Source organism: Betta splendens, chromosome 3, assembly GCF_900634795.4.
Source record: "Betta splendens chromosome 3, fBetSpl5.4, whole genome shotgun sequence".
In the NCBI taxonomy this organism is placed as follows: domain Eukaryota; kingdom Metazoa; phylum Chordata; class Actinopteri; order Anabantiformes; family Osphronemidae; genus Betta; species Betta splendens.
Window position 1 is genome coordinate 16482588 of NC_040883.2, and position 20979 is coordinate 16503566.

A 20979-nucleotide genomic window follows, 5' to 3' on the forward strand; every position below is an offset into this window, starting at 1 on the left:
AACCTGAAACAGTGAGGAGGGCCTCGGTACTGTATTTCACCCCGGCACTGTTGTGGGCCACACAGCAGAACTTTCCACTGTCCTCCTCACGCACTCCTGTAATCTGCAGAACACCTGTGGGCAGGAGGGTGAACCTACGGGACCAGAGACAAACCATGTAGAGGCACACAAACAGAAATAACAAGGCCCACAGTATGAAGTACAGTATGGAACTGGTGACAGGCCGTGTGCTTGGGGCCAACCTCGCGTCCGTGGTGTCCACTGGACGGCTGTCTTTCTCCCAGCTGATGACCGGCTCTGGCAGACCATGGATCTGACACTGGAATCGAGCCACGCCGGATTCCTCGACGTGCACGGACTCCGGCTGCACGTGGAAGTCTGCCATGGCTGTGGAGGGAGAGGAGGACGTCAGGTGACAGCATCGCAACACAGTCAAAGAGCCAGCATCGCGAACGAAGCCGAGCAGGAACTCAGCTGTTGAGATGTTGTGAAACTTGAACTGCAGTCCAGCTTTATACTGAACATGTCAGAGTGTTGAGGCCAGTGGTTGACGAGAGGGACATCTATACGCACGGAAACCCGGCCTCGCAGTATGCTAAATAAGCAGCTCAGCCAAGGTTTTTGAAACAATCTCGCTGAAACAGATGAAGACAGCACAGACGCATACAGAGCGAGGCCAGTATCAGTATCCCCACAGAGAGCCTCATTCAGCTGCACTTCACATGTCTCCTCTAGGCCGAACAAAGGCAGCACGGAAGGAGGAGCCAGTGACAAACTCAATTAGAAGGAGCCCGCTTCTTCCACAGTTTTCCCACCTTCTTCAACACAAGTGTACTCATTTAAATGTCCACCGTAATTAACTTGGACGAAGGAGGACTTATCTGAACACTGTTAGCATAATAAGAGGGACTGATCCCTTATTATTTCATAACCTCCTGGTGCTCCCAACCTGTAGCCTGCATTTATTCATTAGCTACAGGACGAGCAAACAGCAAGCGGGACGGCATTGGAAGCTAATTTATTCTGGAGACACGTCTGGCTGTTGTCTGTTTGTCCTTCCCCTAATGCATTTCGCTCTCCCTGTCTCTGTAGTTCGCCGTGTGCCTCTGCATATTATTGCTCCCGTGCGACTCGTTTGTCTGGATTTTGCATAGTTGATAGATGCATTTGTTTACTGGTTTATCCTCTGCGTTTAGCTTAGAGGGCCACGCAGGGTTCATGCAGACATATCGCAGTTTAAAACGCCTCTATTCATACATTTCACTTTTTAATGGACAAGAGACTGAGCAAGAGCTGCAGAGAGCAAGAGCGATGGATATTCACGTAGACCGCTCATACACACAATGTGATTATTCCATTTCAGAGCTTAATGAGAAGTGTGGCATTCTCCAACACGACTTGACCTTATGAATGGATGTATAGGGCACTGATGAAAATTTAAATATGCTAATAGAGTACGCTTCCACTGCTGGGATGGGGGTCACTCCTAAGCATTTTGTGTTTCCTGTCAGAAGACGGTTTTTCATTGTTTTGTCTAAACATACAAAAATGGATACATACAGACACCTAAAAAAGGCGATTCAGCCTGCTGACAGATTCCTCAGGCTCGTATTGGAGTGTGTGCCTGTACTACAAGGCCACATTTAAACAGCTGTGCATCTTACTTGTGTAATTCAGCCTGAGTGCCTATCTCAAGGGCCTAACTGCAAGTCTTTCCATAAGGTACTCACAACCTTCGAGCCATAAAATTGTTTCGGCGGCCGCACTGCAAGGTGTGAAAGGTTTTCATGTTGCACAGAAGATCGGTAATATTTTACCATCAAACCACTATTACAGTAGAGACACACACACTTGGCAGTTCATTGTAACATACACTGATAATTGTTGCAAACGTGTCACGTCTCAAATTATTGTATGTGACACAATACCTGCCCAGAATTTGATTTCTAGTCACGTCCTTGACAAATGATCCTTATCGTTAATATCTTGTGTTTTGGCCTGTGGTCGTACACATCCCAGAGACCAGCAGAGTGTGGCACTGGTTTCAAAGCCTTGAAGGCACCGCCGCTGCTGATGCAGAAAGGCTCGGTGCAGCGCCACAGACAGGAATCCTTCACAACACAATACAAAGACAACAAGGGGCTCAGGGTGACAAATGGGATCAAAGGACGTGCAGTCTTGGAGTACAGTCTCAAATTAAGACACACACATGCACAGACACCGCCGACTGCATTGTCGGTGTGTAGTGGGAACACTGGGGGGACGTGGAAGAGAAGCAACAACACTGCACTTGAATGCTGGGGAACAAAGGAGGAACAGTGCCTATAGGAGCTGTCTTGTGCATCTCTGCTAAGTAGTCATGGTGTCTGCTACTGATCTGACTGTGTGTCCATCCCCTTGATCCCCCTAACGGGCCCCACCCTTGGCCGTCATGCATAAAACATGGCCTGCCTGAGAGGCCCACACGCCGGCGACTGCGGACATATTTGTAGAATCGGACACAACTTCAAAAAAACAACAGTGCAAAGAAGCGGAAAAACAGGAAAATGCCTTTTGTAAAGTGCAACACTCCTGCTCTTCAACTGAGAGATCACAGAGTCAAACTAAAGCTATACACTGTAGTTCAGCTGAAGCAAATGCACATAAACAAACGCGAAGGGCTGCTTCAACAGAAAGACATAAATACATTGATCCCCCTCGATGAGGTAGGACAAGACAGGGCCTGAGGCGATGAGGCACTCTCGCTCATCGCGGCGCCCGCCCCCGACAGCCCAGCTCCTCTTTTGTTTTTCACTCCTTCCTCCGCTGAGCGTTGACAGACACTCACACATTATTAAAGACTGTCCACTAGCAGCAGGACGCTGCTGCTTAAATGGAGCAGGTCTAATTACTGCAGCGAGGGAGAGAATGGCTTCAGGATTCATGCACAAGTACGCGGGGAGGAGATTGCTCCTTGAACATATGTTGACGGCTCCTCGGTGACAGGCACAAAAGAAAAATGAGCGAGGGAGTAATGCGAGGGAAGGTCACAGACAGGAAATGTGAAGCGCAGTGATTTAGACGTGCGGCTCGGCTGTAAATCAGGTCTTGTCAAAACTCTGGTCACCTCATAACATCCAACAAGTGAGTGGCACTGCCCTGCTGGGTGTTCCGCAATATACAGTCAAATAGATTCTAAAGGAGCCAGAACTTGGCACAAATTGACAATAAAACCTGCGTTTAAAGGTCAAAATTTCACATCCAGGATTCTCAGACTTACAAAGGATGATATATGACTGCAGGTGCTGATGTACTATTACTGATTATTGGATTTGAGAGCCAATGACGAGCTAAAAAGGGCAGTCGATGCTGATGAATTTGCCCATCCTTCTGTTCCACGCTACAGCTAACGCACAACTGGAATCGAATCAGGAGGATTTTCTGCCATTTTCATGTGATCTCAGTTCTACTGAGTTCTACAGAATGAATAAATACTGTCAAACAAACATACAGAAAACGGAAAAAAAAGGTGATGAAAAGCCCAAATGGGGCCGTGGTCAGTGACAGGTCCTGCAGCCATGATGACATCAGCCAGTCTGAGAGACGCTCACATTTGTTCACACATTGATGTGTTTTGCTGCCCCAAAGCCACAGACATCCTACAGCATTTCTACCATTTAAACCTGCAGCTCCGGCGGGAAACTCCAGCGAACGCTCGCGTTCTACTGCCACGGCCCTAGCTTCCAGCCCCGCGAGTCCTCAAGCCTGTGACATCGTTAAGCACATGTTGTTGAAGCCGGGTCCCCACCCCCACCGTACATCAATAAGCCACTGGACAAAAAAGATGAGGCCCATAAATAATGGAGATGGTGCACGGCGCTATTCCAGCGTGGAGAGCCCGCACTTCAACAGCCTTTAAATAGGCATCCCTGAAATAGCAGGCTCTGTGCTGAGACTCTCCACACTGCATTTTAATGCAGATGTGATGTTTTATTGGCTGGCTGCCTCCGCCTCAATGAACCCCCACTCATGCTACACCCGGACCTGGCCACACCTGCAAAATAACCTGCTGGAGTGCGATGCGTGATGCCTATTCCAAACTAAAGGAGGGGTTGTTCCTCAGACACACACTTGAGCACATTAACAATCACACAATACAAACACCTTGGCATTGGGTGCTACTTTTGGTTCTCACAGCTGAAAGGGATAGTTTTCTAATACAAGTGATTTCCTCACATGTTACAAAACTGTTTTGACTGTAATTTATTTCCCTGACCTGCTCGTGCTTCAAGCTTATTTGCATTGAGCTTCCAGGGGTGTGATTGCCCTTAGTTTGCTGTTTTGATCAATACTTTGTTTGTGTGCACTAAGTTAAACACAGTAAGATTGATGGCTGTTATTAAGTGTCCCTGTAGGAGGTGAAGAAATGCTGCAAAACTTAACCTTAGAAAAAATATTAGCTTAAATAAAAACAAAAAAAAAGAACACTACAGATATAGAAAACCAAAAACGCATGTAGTCGTGTACTGTAAATGCAGACTTGCTTTGAATCTGCCATATGATCAAAAGCTCCAGCACCAGTAAGGACGTGAATACGGACTGATGCCGGCTGATTAAACATACAGTACACAGTAGCTACCAACTTCTACTTGACTCCAACTACTTGACTAGAACTCAAGCCATAACCTTTATAATCTCTCCTGTTCATTAAAAAACAACAGAGTCTGAGCATGAATTGCTGCTTTCTTTAGTGGCATAGATTCCAAGTAATAGCTTGACATTAAACTAAAACTCTCTGGGTTTTGACCTCGTCTTCAGAGAAAACACTCAATCTTGTTACAGTACATCAACTCTGTATTAAACAACATCAAGGCAGACTTATTACAAGTTTGAATACAGACGGAGCTAAAATAAGCACAGATGCAAAGGTTTTAACAGTTTGGTCATAAAAGTAAGGTAAGAAGAAGGTTTTTGGGGGAAGCATTGTGCACTGTCTCGTTGACGCTACCCCTCCTCCCCCCGCCCCTCCTGACCTCTCAACCCCAGGGACAAAACCCGGGCCTCCCCTGGTGCCCTGCTCTCCGCCTGTGCCTCTGACCCCCCCCACGCTACCTCCAGCCCTCTCCACCGTACACCACACCCCATCATTCCTCCAGCCAGTGCTCCTCCCACTTCAGCCTGCCCTGTCCTGCCCCAGCAGCCCCACATCTTCGCTCTAAGCCCCCTGCACTCACTTCAGCACGCAGGCCCTAATTACAGAAAGGCCGATTAAAGCACGACAGATGCTGAAAATTAAGGGATTATTTAAATGATTCCAAAGCGCGGCTTGTATGAGATTAGAGAAAAGAAAAGCGAGAGTGCTACATAAGGGGGAGGACGACAGGGGAAGGCTGGTTAAACTGGCTGAGAAAGTGCTTCTCACCCAGTGCCATGAAGCAGCGTTTACCCGCCAGTGTCTCCCCTTTTTAATTCACTGTAAGGAGAGTTTCATTTATTCAAATTGTCTAATGTTTTTGCATGCTTGAGACTCATTTACAACCAAGATGGTACAGTATTTGATATTTGAGATCAAAAGCATCATGTCTTCTGTAGCATTTAAGAGCTAACTGGGTGTAAAACTGCACCCGTCTGACAATTAGAGTACTTGAGATGGGCTCAGAGCTCTCACCTACACTTACCCTTCTAGTGGTTTCCAAGCTGCTAGACACGTAATCCAGTTTGCTCCAGAAATTAGATGTCTGGACCACATGCTTCATTGAGGCTCACTTGTCTAGTCTTGGCACCATGTTGCATCTCAAGGGGGCTCATCCCCTACGGGTTCTACGGGTCCTCACAAACACCCACACAAACCTCTAAGCGACACTGAGACACGGAGCCTGGGTCTAAATGAGCTGTTTTCATCCTGACCAGCTACAAGGTTGATAGAAAAGAAGCCCGACTGGCCAAAGACAGTCTATTTTATGAATCATGAATTCCTGTTTTTGGATGCTGTCTAACGATAATTTATTACACACCCAGACACCAATACTGCTGTAAAATCAATATACAGCCTGTAGTTTCTATTTCTGTTTCCTAGCCGTTCACTGGGGACTCGGTTCTGTTCCTGCTCTGGATGAAGAAAAAAGAAAAACCCAGAGATAAATAAGGATTTAAAGACAAAGACATACAGTATTCTCCCATTACTGGAGCCTGGATTCCTCCACTCAAAAGAATCTGATTTACTCTCGACTTGCTCCCCCTCTTTAGCCTGTCCCTCTGCCAAATCACCACCTTATTAAGAAACCTGCATGTGGGATAGCCCCAATCCTCTCGTTAGCTTAACCACCTTCCCACTACACTCAGGCTGGCAATGCTTCATCTTGCAGATAACCTCATACTGAACTTTTGTTGACATTTCACGGGGAAATAATGTTTCCTTAAGGGTTTGCAAAAGAAATTACTTATGTTTCTTGAATGTGGAGCATTTCCCTGCTTAGTCTGTGCAGCATCGACGTGGCAAGAAAAAAAAATGACTTACAGCCTTCAGTTGTTCCTTTGTCAATCATGTTTTTCATGTTATAACCATCAGTCTCATCATTTTCAAGCATTTACTGCCCTGAGTAAAGGAACATATTGGCAAGGTTCTTTCCCAGAGGCTACATACCTAATTAATACTGTCAATACTTCAGCAAGCAACTGCTTGCTTTTTATGATTCAAATGAGATGCCTTTCACAAACCTACAAACGTATACGTTCAGATCTGTAGACTAGGTATGTGCTGTCTTTTATTTAGCTAATTCAACCTAGGCTCTACTAAATCCCGTGCACTGCTTTCTAGTCGCCGTCTCCTGGTGTTGGATAGCTTGCAATATTTTAAAATGTTAGGAGACATCTGGGCTAAAATAACATTTATATTCATATGGTAATGCCACTAAATTCTTCCCTGGCTCGTCTCCGCCTCTTGTTTTGTGATGTCCGATATAAGTACGGCTCACAGACAGTAGCGACTCTGAATAACAACCTGGATGGACATTTGGCGTCACAATTCCCCTCAGTCAAACACTCATTACTTCCCCCTCATTAGATGACAACTGTTGGGTTGGGAGGCCACTTTGAGGAGGCCACAGTGAAATTCCCCTGAAAAGTCCTTTCTTTCTGCTGCTGTTTCTTGATCTTACATTACTGGTGGAAAGAAGCCGAGACCGGAGGATCTTCTGAGATTAATATACCTCAATGTGCATTCACTTCTGAAAGCGTAGCACGCCGTGTTAACTATGCATCTGACAGTGACTTTGAGGGGGGCTGGCCTGAACCAGGGGTAGATGGATGACCCCACATCTGGCACTCCCACGGGACATCTGAAAGACACAGGGCGGGACCGGTCCATGCGCTCCACTGCGTCTCACAGCGCTCCACACACTGAGCTCTGCAAATGGCCAAAACGGCTGTGTAAATCTCACGCTTTCGCCACTCCATCACACACACAAGAGAAGCCCCTGGTGGTTGTGAGAGGGAGGTCCACTGTGCCTCAGCTGCGTGGTTCCCATTGGACATTTATCTGTGTCTCGCTTCGGTATCCCTGCTGATTTCCACATCCTCGGCCTCCAAAAGACGCAATCCCGTTAAAAATTCACATAAACAAATCCATCAACAGAGGGACAGCTGCAGGTCTGAAGTCTGGAGATGTCAGTTTAATAGAAATGTGCAGGACAGGCCCGGCCGATACGGCCCAATTTATTTTCACAATAATTGACAGTGTGCATTATCGTATTTTCTTTCAGCTCGCAGTAAGATTTGTGGCAGCTGCAGACAATGCTGGGATCACAAGCCACCCCTCAAACCCAGTGCTTTTTTGCATATTTTGTGTTAAAATGTGGACAACAATGCATCTCTACTGTGCATGTAACGCAATTGAGACTACTGACCTGATACTATATATGGAATAAACAAAAAAAATATCTTTATAACCTATAATTAGATATTTGTTCCGAACTTGGTGCAGCATCTTTATTCTAAGCCACAAAGCAACAGCTTAAAGCTCTTTGGATTGGATTTCCATGTGTGTAATGTATCCGCGCACGTTGTCAGTGAATAAACAATCTCTCAGTAAATGGGACACTTGTCTGCTTATCCATATTATGCAGAACTGCCTTCATGCCACATAATTGACTTTTTCACTTTATCTTCTCTCTTTACTTCCTCACACAAATGATCTTTATCAAGAAGAGACAGGTAATAACTGTGTTTAGAACTAAAGAAGAAATTCAATATTTTAACAATTGGTCTGTCAAGTAGAAGTAAGTACATGTGAATTTGTAGTACGTACAGTACTGTAGGTGGGGGAGAGTGACTGCGGTCATAAAGCAGCATGCTGCACCCAGGTTATCCATTAAAAACCCTAAGTTGGAGTGTTTGTGTGAGCAAGGTTGCTGATGGAATCAGGGTCATTCATTTCTCAGAAATTATCCATGTTACTTGGATACGAGCCCTGGAACACACTGTCACTTTTATACCCAGCTTAGAACGCGAGGACACACTTATTCATGCATGATGGCTCCTATACAGCAAAGGTGAACAGACATGCGTGCACTTACTGACATGCACGAAAATTACCTTCCCACTCCCTCGCTCACATGGGCACACATACACGGACGCGAACACAATCAGTCACTCGCGTCCCTGCTCCATCAGCTCAACTGACAGCAGTAATGAGTTTCTTCTCTGCGTAAGGCAACTAGCACCCACTCAAGGGGATTTTTCAGGCTGAATTGTAGCCATTAATCACAATCCTGGGCAACACAGTGCCATCACGTGTGGCAAACAAAGATGCGGTCGTCGGGGCAATGGGTCCACGAAACAGCGACAGAAGAGCTAGAGATTATGTGAAAACTGGGGGAGTGGTACTGTAGACCATGAAAACCAAAACCTGCTGCATGAACACAACGTTTAATTTGGTAAATTGTTTCCCTTTCATTAGGGCAAGTTTGTGACTTGACACTTACTGGGACAACTGGAGGAAGGAGGAAGAAACACAAAGCACAGTGAATGATAGCAGCTCTTTAAGAACATGGAGGATTCACTTTGTTCTAACAGGTTTTACTTTAAATAAAGACTCTAATTGAGTTAAATACTCACAACTTATTCTCGTCTATGATCAGTTTGCTCTCATTAACCTCCATAAGCACAACAGACAGAAATCACAAATGATGACACAACCAACTGATGTAAACAAAATGTGTACTTGAGGAGGTGCTGTGGGAACTGGATTCATATTTAATAAAACGCTGTTGAATCAGGTCCCAGTTTCTGACACGACTCCTACTGAGGCAGCTGGAAGCTCAAAGTCTGCCTCCCATTCTTCTCTTTTCACCCCGTTCAGGCTGCCAGCTGACTGTGGTCACCGGGGACATTACTGCCCCTTGCTGATCCATGGAAACCTGCCCACCCCCCCACTTGTCTCCAAACTGGCTAATCTAGATGAATTCATGCTAATATGCAGCCAGCACACCCCAGCTCCTTTTGTTCGCCCATGTGCGACTCCTCCAAGTGCAGGCCCTGTCATAACCACTTCATAATCACTTAGTGTTACAAGACAGCGGGTGAGAATTGAAAGCCCTTTGTCTCTGTCTCTACCTATAGTGTGTGTGCAAACAAAGACTATGCAGATGCCTATTATTATGGCATGCCTGTTCTATCAGATAATGAAATGCCAGGATTTGCGTAAACAAAGAGCAGATTTACGTCCAATGAGAAAACATTTACTATCTAGAAAGAAAGAAAAGCTTCATCCTTTCGGTGATTCTTTACTGTAAATCACATTCATGTCATTGACTGACTGTGGTTCTGAGCAGCTCAAAAGTCTAATACTCTTGCATAGAGCTCTTTAGGGATACAACCAACAAATTATTTACTTGATTAATCTTCTAGTTTATAAAACCCCAAAAAGTCATAAATTTCTTGACAGGTTTCAGTTTCTCATCATAAGGTGAAGAGGAGATGGAATTCATCTTATTAAAACCGGAAAATCATTTGCACACCTGCTTGAAAAACCTCATAAAATTCGAAAATTCCATGATTCATCCATCAATTCCAATAAATGTTCTGTGGAAAACACATTTGAATAATTATGTAATCTATTCTTTTCTAGGCCATGTTTTCTCCTTTATAACATGAGAGAGAACTAAGGGGAGTCTCTTGACTGTCAAACGTTCCTCTTGTACTCTACATTCGCTGCTGTGGATGGGAGGTGCGCCGCTATAAGCTGTCAAACATAAACACATATCACTGGATCTTCCAACCTGCCATCAGCCAGCGAAACCTCTAAAAATAACTCACAAATAATGCCTACCCGGCAAATGGAGAGGGCTATTACGCTGCTAGCTTATGACCTAAAACCACTTCTACAGAGACAAAAGAGCCACAGGGACGCGTTCATAAATATGATTAAAAACGGCTGTTGAATGGTGAGAGTCTTTATATTACGACACAAGCACATATCACGCCCTGAGCGGAAACTAAAAATCTCCTATGTGCCTTCAAATTGCAGGGAATGAAATTAAATGTGTAAATAAAAAAAGGCCTCAGTAAGATGCCTGTGCGCTGCGGGCATGCAAGCCTTTCTGATCCTTCACAACATCCAGATGTTCGTACACTAACTGACCATGAGGACCTGTCAGTGCGTCTATTTGATGTTAAGAGTACATAAGGTTCACCTTGCAGCGATGAATGATGGGCCGGGGGGGTCGGGGGAGCAGCTTTCTGGCGCGTTCCGACCCTAGAATCGGCTTCTTCAGCCCAACTAAGCCGCCGCCGTTACTTTGCGTCCCGCTGCCTGCCGAAAGCTGCCCTTGGAACAAAGCTGGCGGGGTCAGGAAGTCACCGCGCAGCGGAGGAATGGAATGTTCCTCCCTGGCTCAAGGTCCAGCCTCCAGAGCCAGAGGGGCCCAAACATGACTTGAGACCACCGTCACATGCTGCAGCTTTTTGGGTTATTCTCCACCTCTGCCTGCCTCGCTGACTACAGCTGATTTGTTCTGCCACTATAATTGCTCTAATTAATAGCTTTAAATAACCTACTCCTACATGTCTACATCATATTCAAATAAACTACTCAGTCAAAGAAACCTTGTGGCACATGAGGTCAGCGGAGTGATTACTGATTAGAGCAAACACTAACACTTAGCTCTAAAACCAACTGAGCTGCAGACGCCCCTTTTTAAACGTACTTTAACTGAGACCGGCTTTAATTAGTTTTTTGACTAAATCTGGTAATAGAGCTAATAATAGAATTTGTTTTTATTCTTCCAGAGTAGCACATCATTAGATTCCCATCATGCTTTGAATAGTAGAGACATTTCAAACAGGTTGTCTGGAAGATATTGGCCATTCCAGAAATCTTTCATCTTATGCCAGCAGCAACCTCTTTTAATTGGTTCCCTTGGAATTCATTTTTATCACCGGTGACCGAGTCCACACACAGTGGAGCCTGACGGGCTTTTAACCCTAAACACTCCAAGTGCTCGTTTCCTATTACATTTCAGGCACACACACACACACACACACACACACACACACACACACACACACACACACACACACACACACACACACACACACACACACACACACACACACACACAAGGCCCAATCATTTCCACTGACAAACGCAGGCAGTTTTATTATCTCCTGTGTACAAATACTCCTGTAATTATATTCCATCACAGTATAATTGAATTGTATTGTGTCATACTGACAGTTGTTTCTATTAGTTTGTCCACCACTGTATGCTGCATAAAGTGCAGTTCAACAGCCAGTTGTATTGCAGTGCATATCATTTAGTTGTTATACCTGTAAGATGCCAGCTACTCATTTTATAAACAGAATGCAAATGACACCACTAAACGTCCTGACTCAATGGAGGTTGTGCTGGCTCCTCGATGCTGTTGCTCAGAGCGCTGATATGGTGTGGCAAGTTTGGGCCACCTTAATTCTCTGCCAAAGCCAAGGTCACTGCCATTGCCCTGGGGACATCACAGGGGGATGGGTCGCTACTAGGCAATGAGCAGGAGGCCGAGCGTGGTGGGAGGGGATTCATAATAGGAGGCGAATAAAAAAAGAAGGGGAGGGGTATTCTGCCCTAGTGCACACAGAAAGGTCACCATTTCCCAGATAAGCCCCCCACCCCCCCTGCTCCATCGTCCAGCCCCTCGCGACCTCTGACCCCTCCATTTCTGAGTCAATGCAGAAACAGAGTGAGAAGAAGCGGGAGCGAGGGCGGTAGGGGAAACACACCCACACAGAGTCAGCGGTGACAAAAGGGGGCCTCAGCCGCGGCAAGCTGAGCCGGTCACGGGAACAAACGCTCGGGACGCCGTCACAAAGCGCCGCCATCGGAGGCTGCGCATCCCCACAGCCTCTGCCTGTTCCCAGCCACTCCGCTGCCCTGCGGTTCACGGGCAACAATGGGCGCTCCTGCGCTTCGAGAGGGACCCCGATACGCACAACAAACACACAAGCCGGAGAGGAGAGGGACGGCTGAGGCCCAGAGGAGAGCTGCCGCCTGCCCATCACTGGCCGGCCTTTGTCTCAGACGCTTCTGCTTATTGACCACCACAGAAAGATTCCTGATCCCCGCTTAAACAAAATGGAAAATTGGACTGAGGGGCCTCGCGTGTGTGTGGGTATCTGTCAACAACAAAACTACTACATTTACCATTATCTCTGCTACTAACAATATAACTAATATCCACCAATTTCCCCACCTCTCGTCTGTCTTTGTCCCTTTGCACGGTTTCAAGTCAGAATATCCACCAAAGGAGAACACAGGAAGAGGGAGTTTTGGTTGTTTTTATTGGTGGATGGTGCAGACCCTGTAAAGGCTTTTAACTGCACAATCTGGCCATAAAGGCTCTGTTAAGTGTAGCGAAGCACGGTGACGGGGCAGTGGTGAGAGCCAGTCAAAGCCCCTGAAGCCCAGGAACACCGGTGTGCACGGCCAGTTCAAACCCACATATTTGTTGTGGTTCAATTTAGGAGGCGCAGCTATTGAAAAGAGGAAATTCTAGATTTGTTATTTCCGCCTTCGTCCTCAGCCTGAACAACCACCACTCAAACGCACGCTTTCAAGTGAGCTGGTCTAAAGATGAAAAAGAAGACACACAAGCTGGCATGAAAATCGGGATTGATTACCAACACATGCTTCGTAGAGACAAACCCCCCAGAGAAGAGATCATAGTGGATTTGTCTGAATCAAAACAGGTCAATGCAAGATTGCTGGGTATAGATTGTAAAGGCAGACTCCAGCTTTTAAGACGGGTCTGCAAGGTTAACCCTTTGCCCCAACCTCTGCTCGCTTTCCCTTCACCTCTCACCTCTATTACTGAGGAATGCCTCTTGTGAGCCTTAAAAGCAGGCAGAAGGAATTTTAGGCCCCCTTTTCATTTGTTTGTTTCCGAATGGCTCGGGTGGTCCAGACATCCCAAGACAAACACTGCCCTAATAAACAGAGTCCCTCTTTGCTCCACACAAAAGCACTGATGCAGTTAGATGTGAATGGAACCGCATCCACCTCCACTGACAAACAGCACTCACATGCTCTGCTAACTACAGTCAGGGGGCATTAAATCAAACATTGAACTTGAATTTGAACAGAGACCTCTGATGATTCATGCAATAATTAGATGCGCTTAGTTCTTAAAAATATACTCTATACATCTATGCATCTTGATGGATTGTTTGCATTCCCTGACATTTTTATTTCTTAAAGGTTTGATCTAAATATATTTATATATGTAACATATTTATATTATTCACCTGTTTTTAATATGGCAGATCAGTTTTTTCAATACTGTTTAAACAACGATACAACATTAATTTAACTATCATCAAGTTATTACTTTAAGGAAAAGGGAAATTCAATTAAAGCCATTTAAGACGGTGCATTTCCACTGTTCCTCAGGTTCCTTTCTTCGCTTAATTTGCCGAGTGGCGTTGTTTACATGAGCAGATCTTTTACCATAAGGGTGCCTGTTCTGCTCTATATAATAGGCCTCATGCCTGATATTATGAAGCAGCTCCCTTCGAACAGGAGATGTTTTTAGCTCTCCATGCTTGTCTGTTTGTCGCCTGGCTCAGCATCTAAGCACAATAGCAAACGCTGCATTTGATTCCCTTTTATTAGCTATTCAGTCCTGACTTACAGCATTAGAGCAGGATGCAAATGATCTCATTCGGCAAAGCAATCAGGGGAGCGTTCCCTTTCTGTTGCCGACCATGCGCCATCATCATTACTGCATAAACACAAACAGCAACTACTATGCTGAATAAATGACTGATTAGTTATATACTAATGCTGATCATAGTCAGTTAGAAATCCAGTCTTAACGCAACTATGACCTGCCACCGCCAAACAGGCACACAATAAACTGACAATAAGACTGTGGCAGTAATTCCTTGGTGATTTTCCGCGGCTTCAAGGTCAATGATTTGTCATCTTCAGAAGTAATGGAGACTCATGCTGCCCCTTCCCCACAAGAGACTTGGACGAGCTTAAGCATTTGTCAATGCTAATATGCACAGATGTCATTAGGGGCATTCACTATTGTATTTTTATTTAGCGTCCTGGCAAAAGAAAACAACCCACAGAGGGCAAACAGCATATTTATAGGCACGAGAGATCATTTTGCCTTTTGTTATCGTCTTACGCATAGTGTGTAAGGGGAAGGAGCCAGACCCTTGCAATGTTTGTATTAGCCAAAAAACTAATAAAATTAAATAAAATAAATTTGAATCAACATTGTTAAGTCTAGATTAATGAATACAGAGCAAGCATAATCAGCCAACGCAGCCTAAGCATTTGATCTGCAGGTGTAAAGTATTAAACTGATTTCTAGTGTAATTACACAATGGTTAAAGGGAAAAAAGGCTCTTTCTTCCTCAATCTCTCAGATGACACACTGGCAGACAGATGGAGAGCGTTGATCACACAGCAGGGGGGCACACTGATTTAACATCGCCCCAAATACCTGCCCATAAGAAAAGAAAGGCTGTCAGAGGCCACGGCTGCACCCACCACGGCTATGTGAGCTTTTCAGGAGGAGAGGACCAGCGAGCAGTGATATCAGTCAGAGAAATACAACTATGGCTATTATCTAGCTGCAAAAACGGCACTAGAATGGGATTTTCTCTCAAGAATTGCAATGGGTAAAATAAAAACATACACATTGATTTTATTTTTTTAAGGGAAACACTAAGAGGCTCTGAGTTGAAATGTCAAAACAGGAGGCTTGTTTGGCATTTAGAAGGCTAATTCTCGAGACCACAAGATGACTTGCTTTGTGACAATGGAGGAGAGAAAAGGCGGGGGGGGGGGGGGGGGGGGGGGCAGAGGGCGAGGTTTGGCTCGCAGACAAAGGGAGCTGCGCCGAGACGTAGCAGGGACGGAGCTGCGGCGTTTGCCCCCGGCGCGAGGCTATTACAAGGCCGGGGACGGGAAGGTCGGCTGGTGATGGAGCGCCCACGGACACGCGCGCACACACGTACACAAACACGCCGCGCAAACTAACGGGAGCGCCTCATCCGTCACTCTCACTAACCGCTGTCCAAGTGTGAGCAGCTGCTCGTGGCACGTCGTCCACTCAAACCTCTGAGAGCGGCGCGTTACAGCTTTCACGCTGGTGGACATCGCTCCTATTTCCATTCGCACAGACCAGTTACAGGTATGAACAGACACGCTTAAAGGAGTCCTGTCCTGTGACGATACAGAAGATACAGAACACCTGTTTAAGCGTCACTCAGATTAAATGAAACCGAGTGGGACCAGTCGAGGGCGCTTTATTAACAATAGCCACACATGCTTCTGTTTCTGTCTTCAGCCCCATCGTGTGTGCGCCGACTTTGCCTGCGCTCAGCACGCTCCGTGCCGAGTTGCGTAACATTTTTCGAACGATCGCCGAGGTCAATTGCAGTCTCCACATATGAATGAGACTTCGAAGGAGGACTATGTCCTAATGAAGCTGCAGCTCTTTTCAATGAATTCCAGAAAAGCAGAAAAAAATAAAAGATAGTTTGTAGCGGGGGGGTTTCTTCTGCTTCTGCTTCTGTGGTATGTTGCCTGGTGACGCGGGAGGCTGAGGGAGGAGGGGCAGTGGCCCAGCCTGGGTCCACTGTACCGGGTTGTCATTCACCCAGATGATGAAAAGCTTCCTGAACATAAGCTAATGAGGAGGTCCTAGAGACTGAGAAAGTGAGGGGGATGGCAGGAGAGAAGCCAGCCATCAAAGAGATAACATTTAAGAGGGAAAAAAGTGTTTCCTGGACTGACTGCTGATTTAGAGAGGCAACGGGGAGTCCGTCCTACACCAGACTCCAGCAGCGAGCTCACACAAATGGTTGTCAAGCAAATAAAAAGTGAAATTTATGGAGGGCGGTAATGTGCAGGGGGAGATGGACACATTATTCACTGGGAGGGTTTTAAAGAGACTTTAGTAATCGCACCACCCATTGCATCGCAGTGGTGCAAGTCACAGCTCCGTCGTACGAGGCCTTCGAACACAGCAAATTACTTCGAAAACACAAAGGCGGCGTCAACACGAGCAAACACATGGAACAGAGGAGGAAAACAAACACAAGCCGTGTTTTTAAGAAGGCCACTTACTCGCTTTTGGCCCATTCGCCTCTAAACAAAACACTATAATTTATGCCCAGTGCAGAACAGGTGGGAAAGAAGAGCATAAAACGGACCAGCGACTGTTCAACTCCCTGCAGAATATACTTCACCTCCAATATTACGCTCTGATAAGACTTTATATTAAAGGCGTAAAACATAACAGTCTGAAAAATTGAGGTTTGATTAAGAGGAACATTTCTCTGCTGAACAGCCTCCTGGAGGTTAAACAGTGCAGGAAGCTTAGCACCGGAGGACGGTTATGACTAGTCTGAAAGTACTGTAATAGACTGTTAAAGTATCTACAGTACAAAGCCCAACTGAAAGGAAAGTTATCTGTGATTAGCAGAACTATGCAACTTGCTTTTAGGCCCCCGGGTTAGACAGAGGTTCAACCATGACAACCAATGATGCAAATAGAGCAATTACAACTTCTCTAATAGCTGTTTTCATAAACTGCAACCAACAGTGAAATGGCAATGTTTATGGCAAACACTCTAAAATACACCACGTATCAGTAACTAATGATGGGTAACAGAGGGACATTTTATAGTTTTAGATTTCCTCCTCTTAGTCCCTTCGAAGGGTCTCTAGGGAATTATTTTCACAGTGATGGATTATTGGTGCCTTAATAGAAGTGAGACTCTATTAAAGAAGGACAGAGTGTGATTACAGCAGAGATGTTACTCATTCAGACCCTCACTAAAAGGCTCCTTAGCAATCTGCAAGAGATCCAAGGCCATGAGTCAGATTGTGACTTTTAGGAATCCTTGCAATCTCTCACTTCAATCAATGTGAATAGCAAATGTCCAAAGATCTGCATGAAAGCAAATACCAGCTAAATCAGAATAATTCCAAGTTCACGGAAATGATTAAAACTGTATTAACATCACACTACATTTTTCATTAACACGAGTGATGGAGGATTGCATGATTCACTTGCATAATTCTCTATTTTTCATGATCGTGGAGTCTTTAACTATTAATCTGAAAAGATGAATAGGTTTAATATAACATTCAAAGACAAATTCGTGGGGCACAACTTGACCCCATTCCGACCCCTTGAAATGATGTGATTATTGTATAAATTGCAACCATTAAAACAAATTAGCTGAAGTGAGAGACGGTCTGTCTCAATAATGAACCATAAGAATTTGCACTTTTATCAATGCATTCAGCGAAACAACTCTCAACACTCAGAGAAGAACATTCACATTATATGCCGTGCATTATTTTTAATCATTTAAAGTCAAACTAGAATGTGAAGAAGCCACTGAATGTGAATGTGGCTAAACAATGATTGTGAAGTGATGATTAGTATGCCAGCGTCATATTAAGGTCGTTTCCCTAGACGCAGATTAGAAATGTGCTAATACTGCAGCTTCACCTGACCTTTGAAAACAGAGCCACTGGTGAAGCTTTAAAAGGTTGTGTTTGACAGAGCCAGCCGCTGAGCTGAAGTGACTTTGTCCTCCGGCCATTGAGGCATCCGGGCTCACCTCCCTGTCCTACTGGGCGGAAAAGCTGCATCGGCTACAACAGCACAGCAGTGTGCTGTCTAAACACCGCCTGGGAAACAACAGGCTTCTGGGAGCCTTTGTGTACCTCTGTGCAGGAGAATACATAAAACCGGGCTTTTAAAGCAGTCTTAACTCAGCGCAGTAGGAGAAGGCACATGTACAGTGGCGCCGAAGCTGCTGCTGCTGCAACATCTCAGCGCGGCCACAGAGGAATGTGCACATTTCTCCATGCCTTTGATTTGACGTAAGCCGAGAACCAGCGCTGTAGCAGAGCCGCGGCCTTGCTATGATATGATAAAAATGCTGTAACTGAACCGTGGCAACAATGCGGGGAGCTGAACCACAATGACTTCAAATGAGAGCGTCTGTGGTCAAGCTGGACATGATTTCTCCTGACGCCGCGACCCGGGAGCAGGCAGCTGCCTGGTTTCGGGCTTATTGCACTTTTACAAAGCAGCCTGGAGACTCTCAGTGTGAGCGCCTGTTAATGCTGAACTCAAAGGCGTCGATTTCTAAGAGACACAGTAGATGAGCATCAGAAAGTTCTTTATACTCAAAGAATGATATTAAAATATTTAAACGCCCGCACAGCCGGGAATATTAAGCATATTTACACTCGCAGCAATGCCTCCCCACAGGACTAGACTGGAGCCTAATAACTTAGGTCCCTGTGCTCTTTGGTTGCTGGTATCTCAGATGAGATCCTGTTTGGTTGATAAAGTCCAAATTTAATAGCAAAAACATAAATCATACCGCGACAGGCTTGTCTTCTAGAAATTATGTTCAGCTACTTCTAATCATGCTGTGCTGGAAAACGACTTGCTATAAATCATGTTCACGGACTCTGATTTTAATAATTGAATAAACTGCTACAAAAGCCAATACAAGGCGGTGGAGTGAATGGGATTTAACAGCGAGGCCCAAATAAAGATCAGGTTAGAGACTCACTGGCTGCTTGAATGCGGGCCCTGCGGCTCACCACCAGGCCGAAGGAATTCTGGGCCACGCACTCGTAGTCCCCCTCGTCAGACGAGCCGTCCGCTTTGGTCTTCTGGAAGCGGCCGATGAGCAGCGAGCCGTTGGAGAAGGTGCTGTGATGCTGGTCCTGGACCAGAAGCAGGCCGCTGCGCCGCCACTGCGTGGTGATGGGGGGGATGCCGTCCACCTGGCAGTGGAGCATCAGCGGCTGCTCCTGCACGGCGACGAGATCGCTGGGCTCCAGGGTGAAGGAGAGCTCCGCCTCAGACATCGCACCTGAAGACACACACATTACACCTGTTAACACAATCGACTGTCCCCTCATCCTCCACTACAGCTGCTGATTGTGTTCCTTTTTTAAATCAAACCCAACAATACATTGCATTGGTCTAGAGCAGTTGCTTAATGTTGAGCTATGGGTGGTTTGAGACTTCTGTAGGTCATCGGTCTATAAAGATCACCCTCACATCCAGTAAACAGGGGCTCCTCACTCACATAAGGTGAAAAAGTGAAACATAGGCCAACGTAAGGAGGATTTGCATACTACAGATTTCTTCATCTTCTACTGATCTGTTGTTTACGCTCACATTGTGACTGAAAATTTCACCTGTGACTGATTTACTGTTCTCGTAAATTAGCTTGATTTGTTCAGCTCGATTTTCGACATAGAAAACTAGAGATTTGGAACCTGCGCTTTAATCAGTCACATATTGTTTGAGAGAGACCAGGGTACAGCTAAACTTGCATAAGACTGGAGCTGATTAAACACTTCAGTCGCTGCAAACAGGACAAACCAGATCCATCTTTTTCCCCCGTGCTGCTCCACTTTCTGCTGCCTGGCTGCGCAGGTGTCCCCTGCAGAACCTCTTACTAGAACCCAGCACATCATTACTCACCTGAAACAAATGGAACAGCCGCTGCCTTCATAAATGCGGTTCAATAAGGGTTTGTTTAACTCACTGCATCATGGAATACGTGTCGTGATAATCAGTGTATCTGTGACCTGACAGGGCTCCGTGGCACAGTGTAAAGGATGATGTGTCCTTGGTCTCTTTTTTTTATTGTAGCAATTACTGAAAACAATTATCACAACATCTGTAGGATGAGAGGCAGCATTTGGTTCCTCACAGAATGAATGATGCCTCCTTCACCTTTTCATGCGCATTCAGTGAATAATATTACACTGTTGCAATAAATAAAATATGTTCCTTAAATACAAATCACCTACAGTACAGAAGCACATGTGAGGATAACATCTTCCCTATTGATCTTCTATAGCAAAGCTTTGGGAAGTAAAATCGCAAAATCAATTCTGAAACCAAGCGGAGGCTAAAACACTGCTTATCTGATCTCTCAAGCATAAAAACACTGCAGACATTGTTTATGGTCCCGATGTCCAGTCTATATACCTGCTTCTACTATCAGGGCCCATATGGAACATTTATATAACAGTTGTGCTTTTAACAATCATTTTCATTTCAAGCCTCACAGCTACAGAAACAGGCTGCTTATGTCATATTGCTAATACTGTAGCCGCTCAGCAGGTCGTACAGCTCATGAATAAAAACCTTTGACTGTGCTAGCTTCAGGATACAGTCACCAGGGAACTCATAGACTATTGATTTGACACACAGGAGCATGTGTACTGTAATATTATAAACACATACAGTACATGTACGCCGTGCGCATCAGTTAAACAGCGACAGCCACCTCAGCCATGTTTGTTCTATGTTTAATCAATCAAAACAAGAAAAAAATACTCTGACTGATTTATTATTTGCTTTTACTAATGTGTGACACACTATACTATGATAAGAGGAGCTCAGATGTGGAGCACAAACTGTTTGGAATGGGAGGACG

At 45.3% G+C, this 20979-nt stretch overlaps 1 protein-coding gene across 1 annotated transcript in view; it reads right to left on the bottom strand.

Moving 5' to 3' along the window:
- The window catches only part of igdcc3 (immunoglobulin superfamily, DCC subclass, member 3), a 40163-nt gene that overhangs the window by 15357 nt on the left and 3827 nt on the right, over nucleotides 1–20979 (bottom strand). The window contains exons 2-4 of the mRNA XM_029143706.3: nucleotides 19090–19395; nucleotides 243–387; nucleotides 4–134 (exon numbers count right to left, since the gene is read on the bottom strand). Coding sequence (XP_028999539.1) covers nucleotides 4–134; nucleotides 243–387; nucleotides 19090–19395 — 582 coding nt within the window. The remainder of the gene's footprint in view (nucleotides 1–3; nucleotides 135–242; nucleotides 388–19089; nucleotides 19396–20979) is intronic.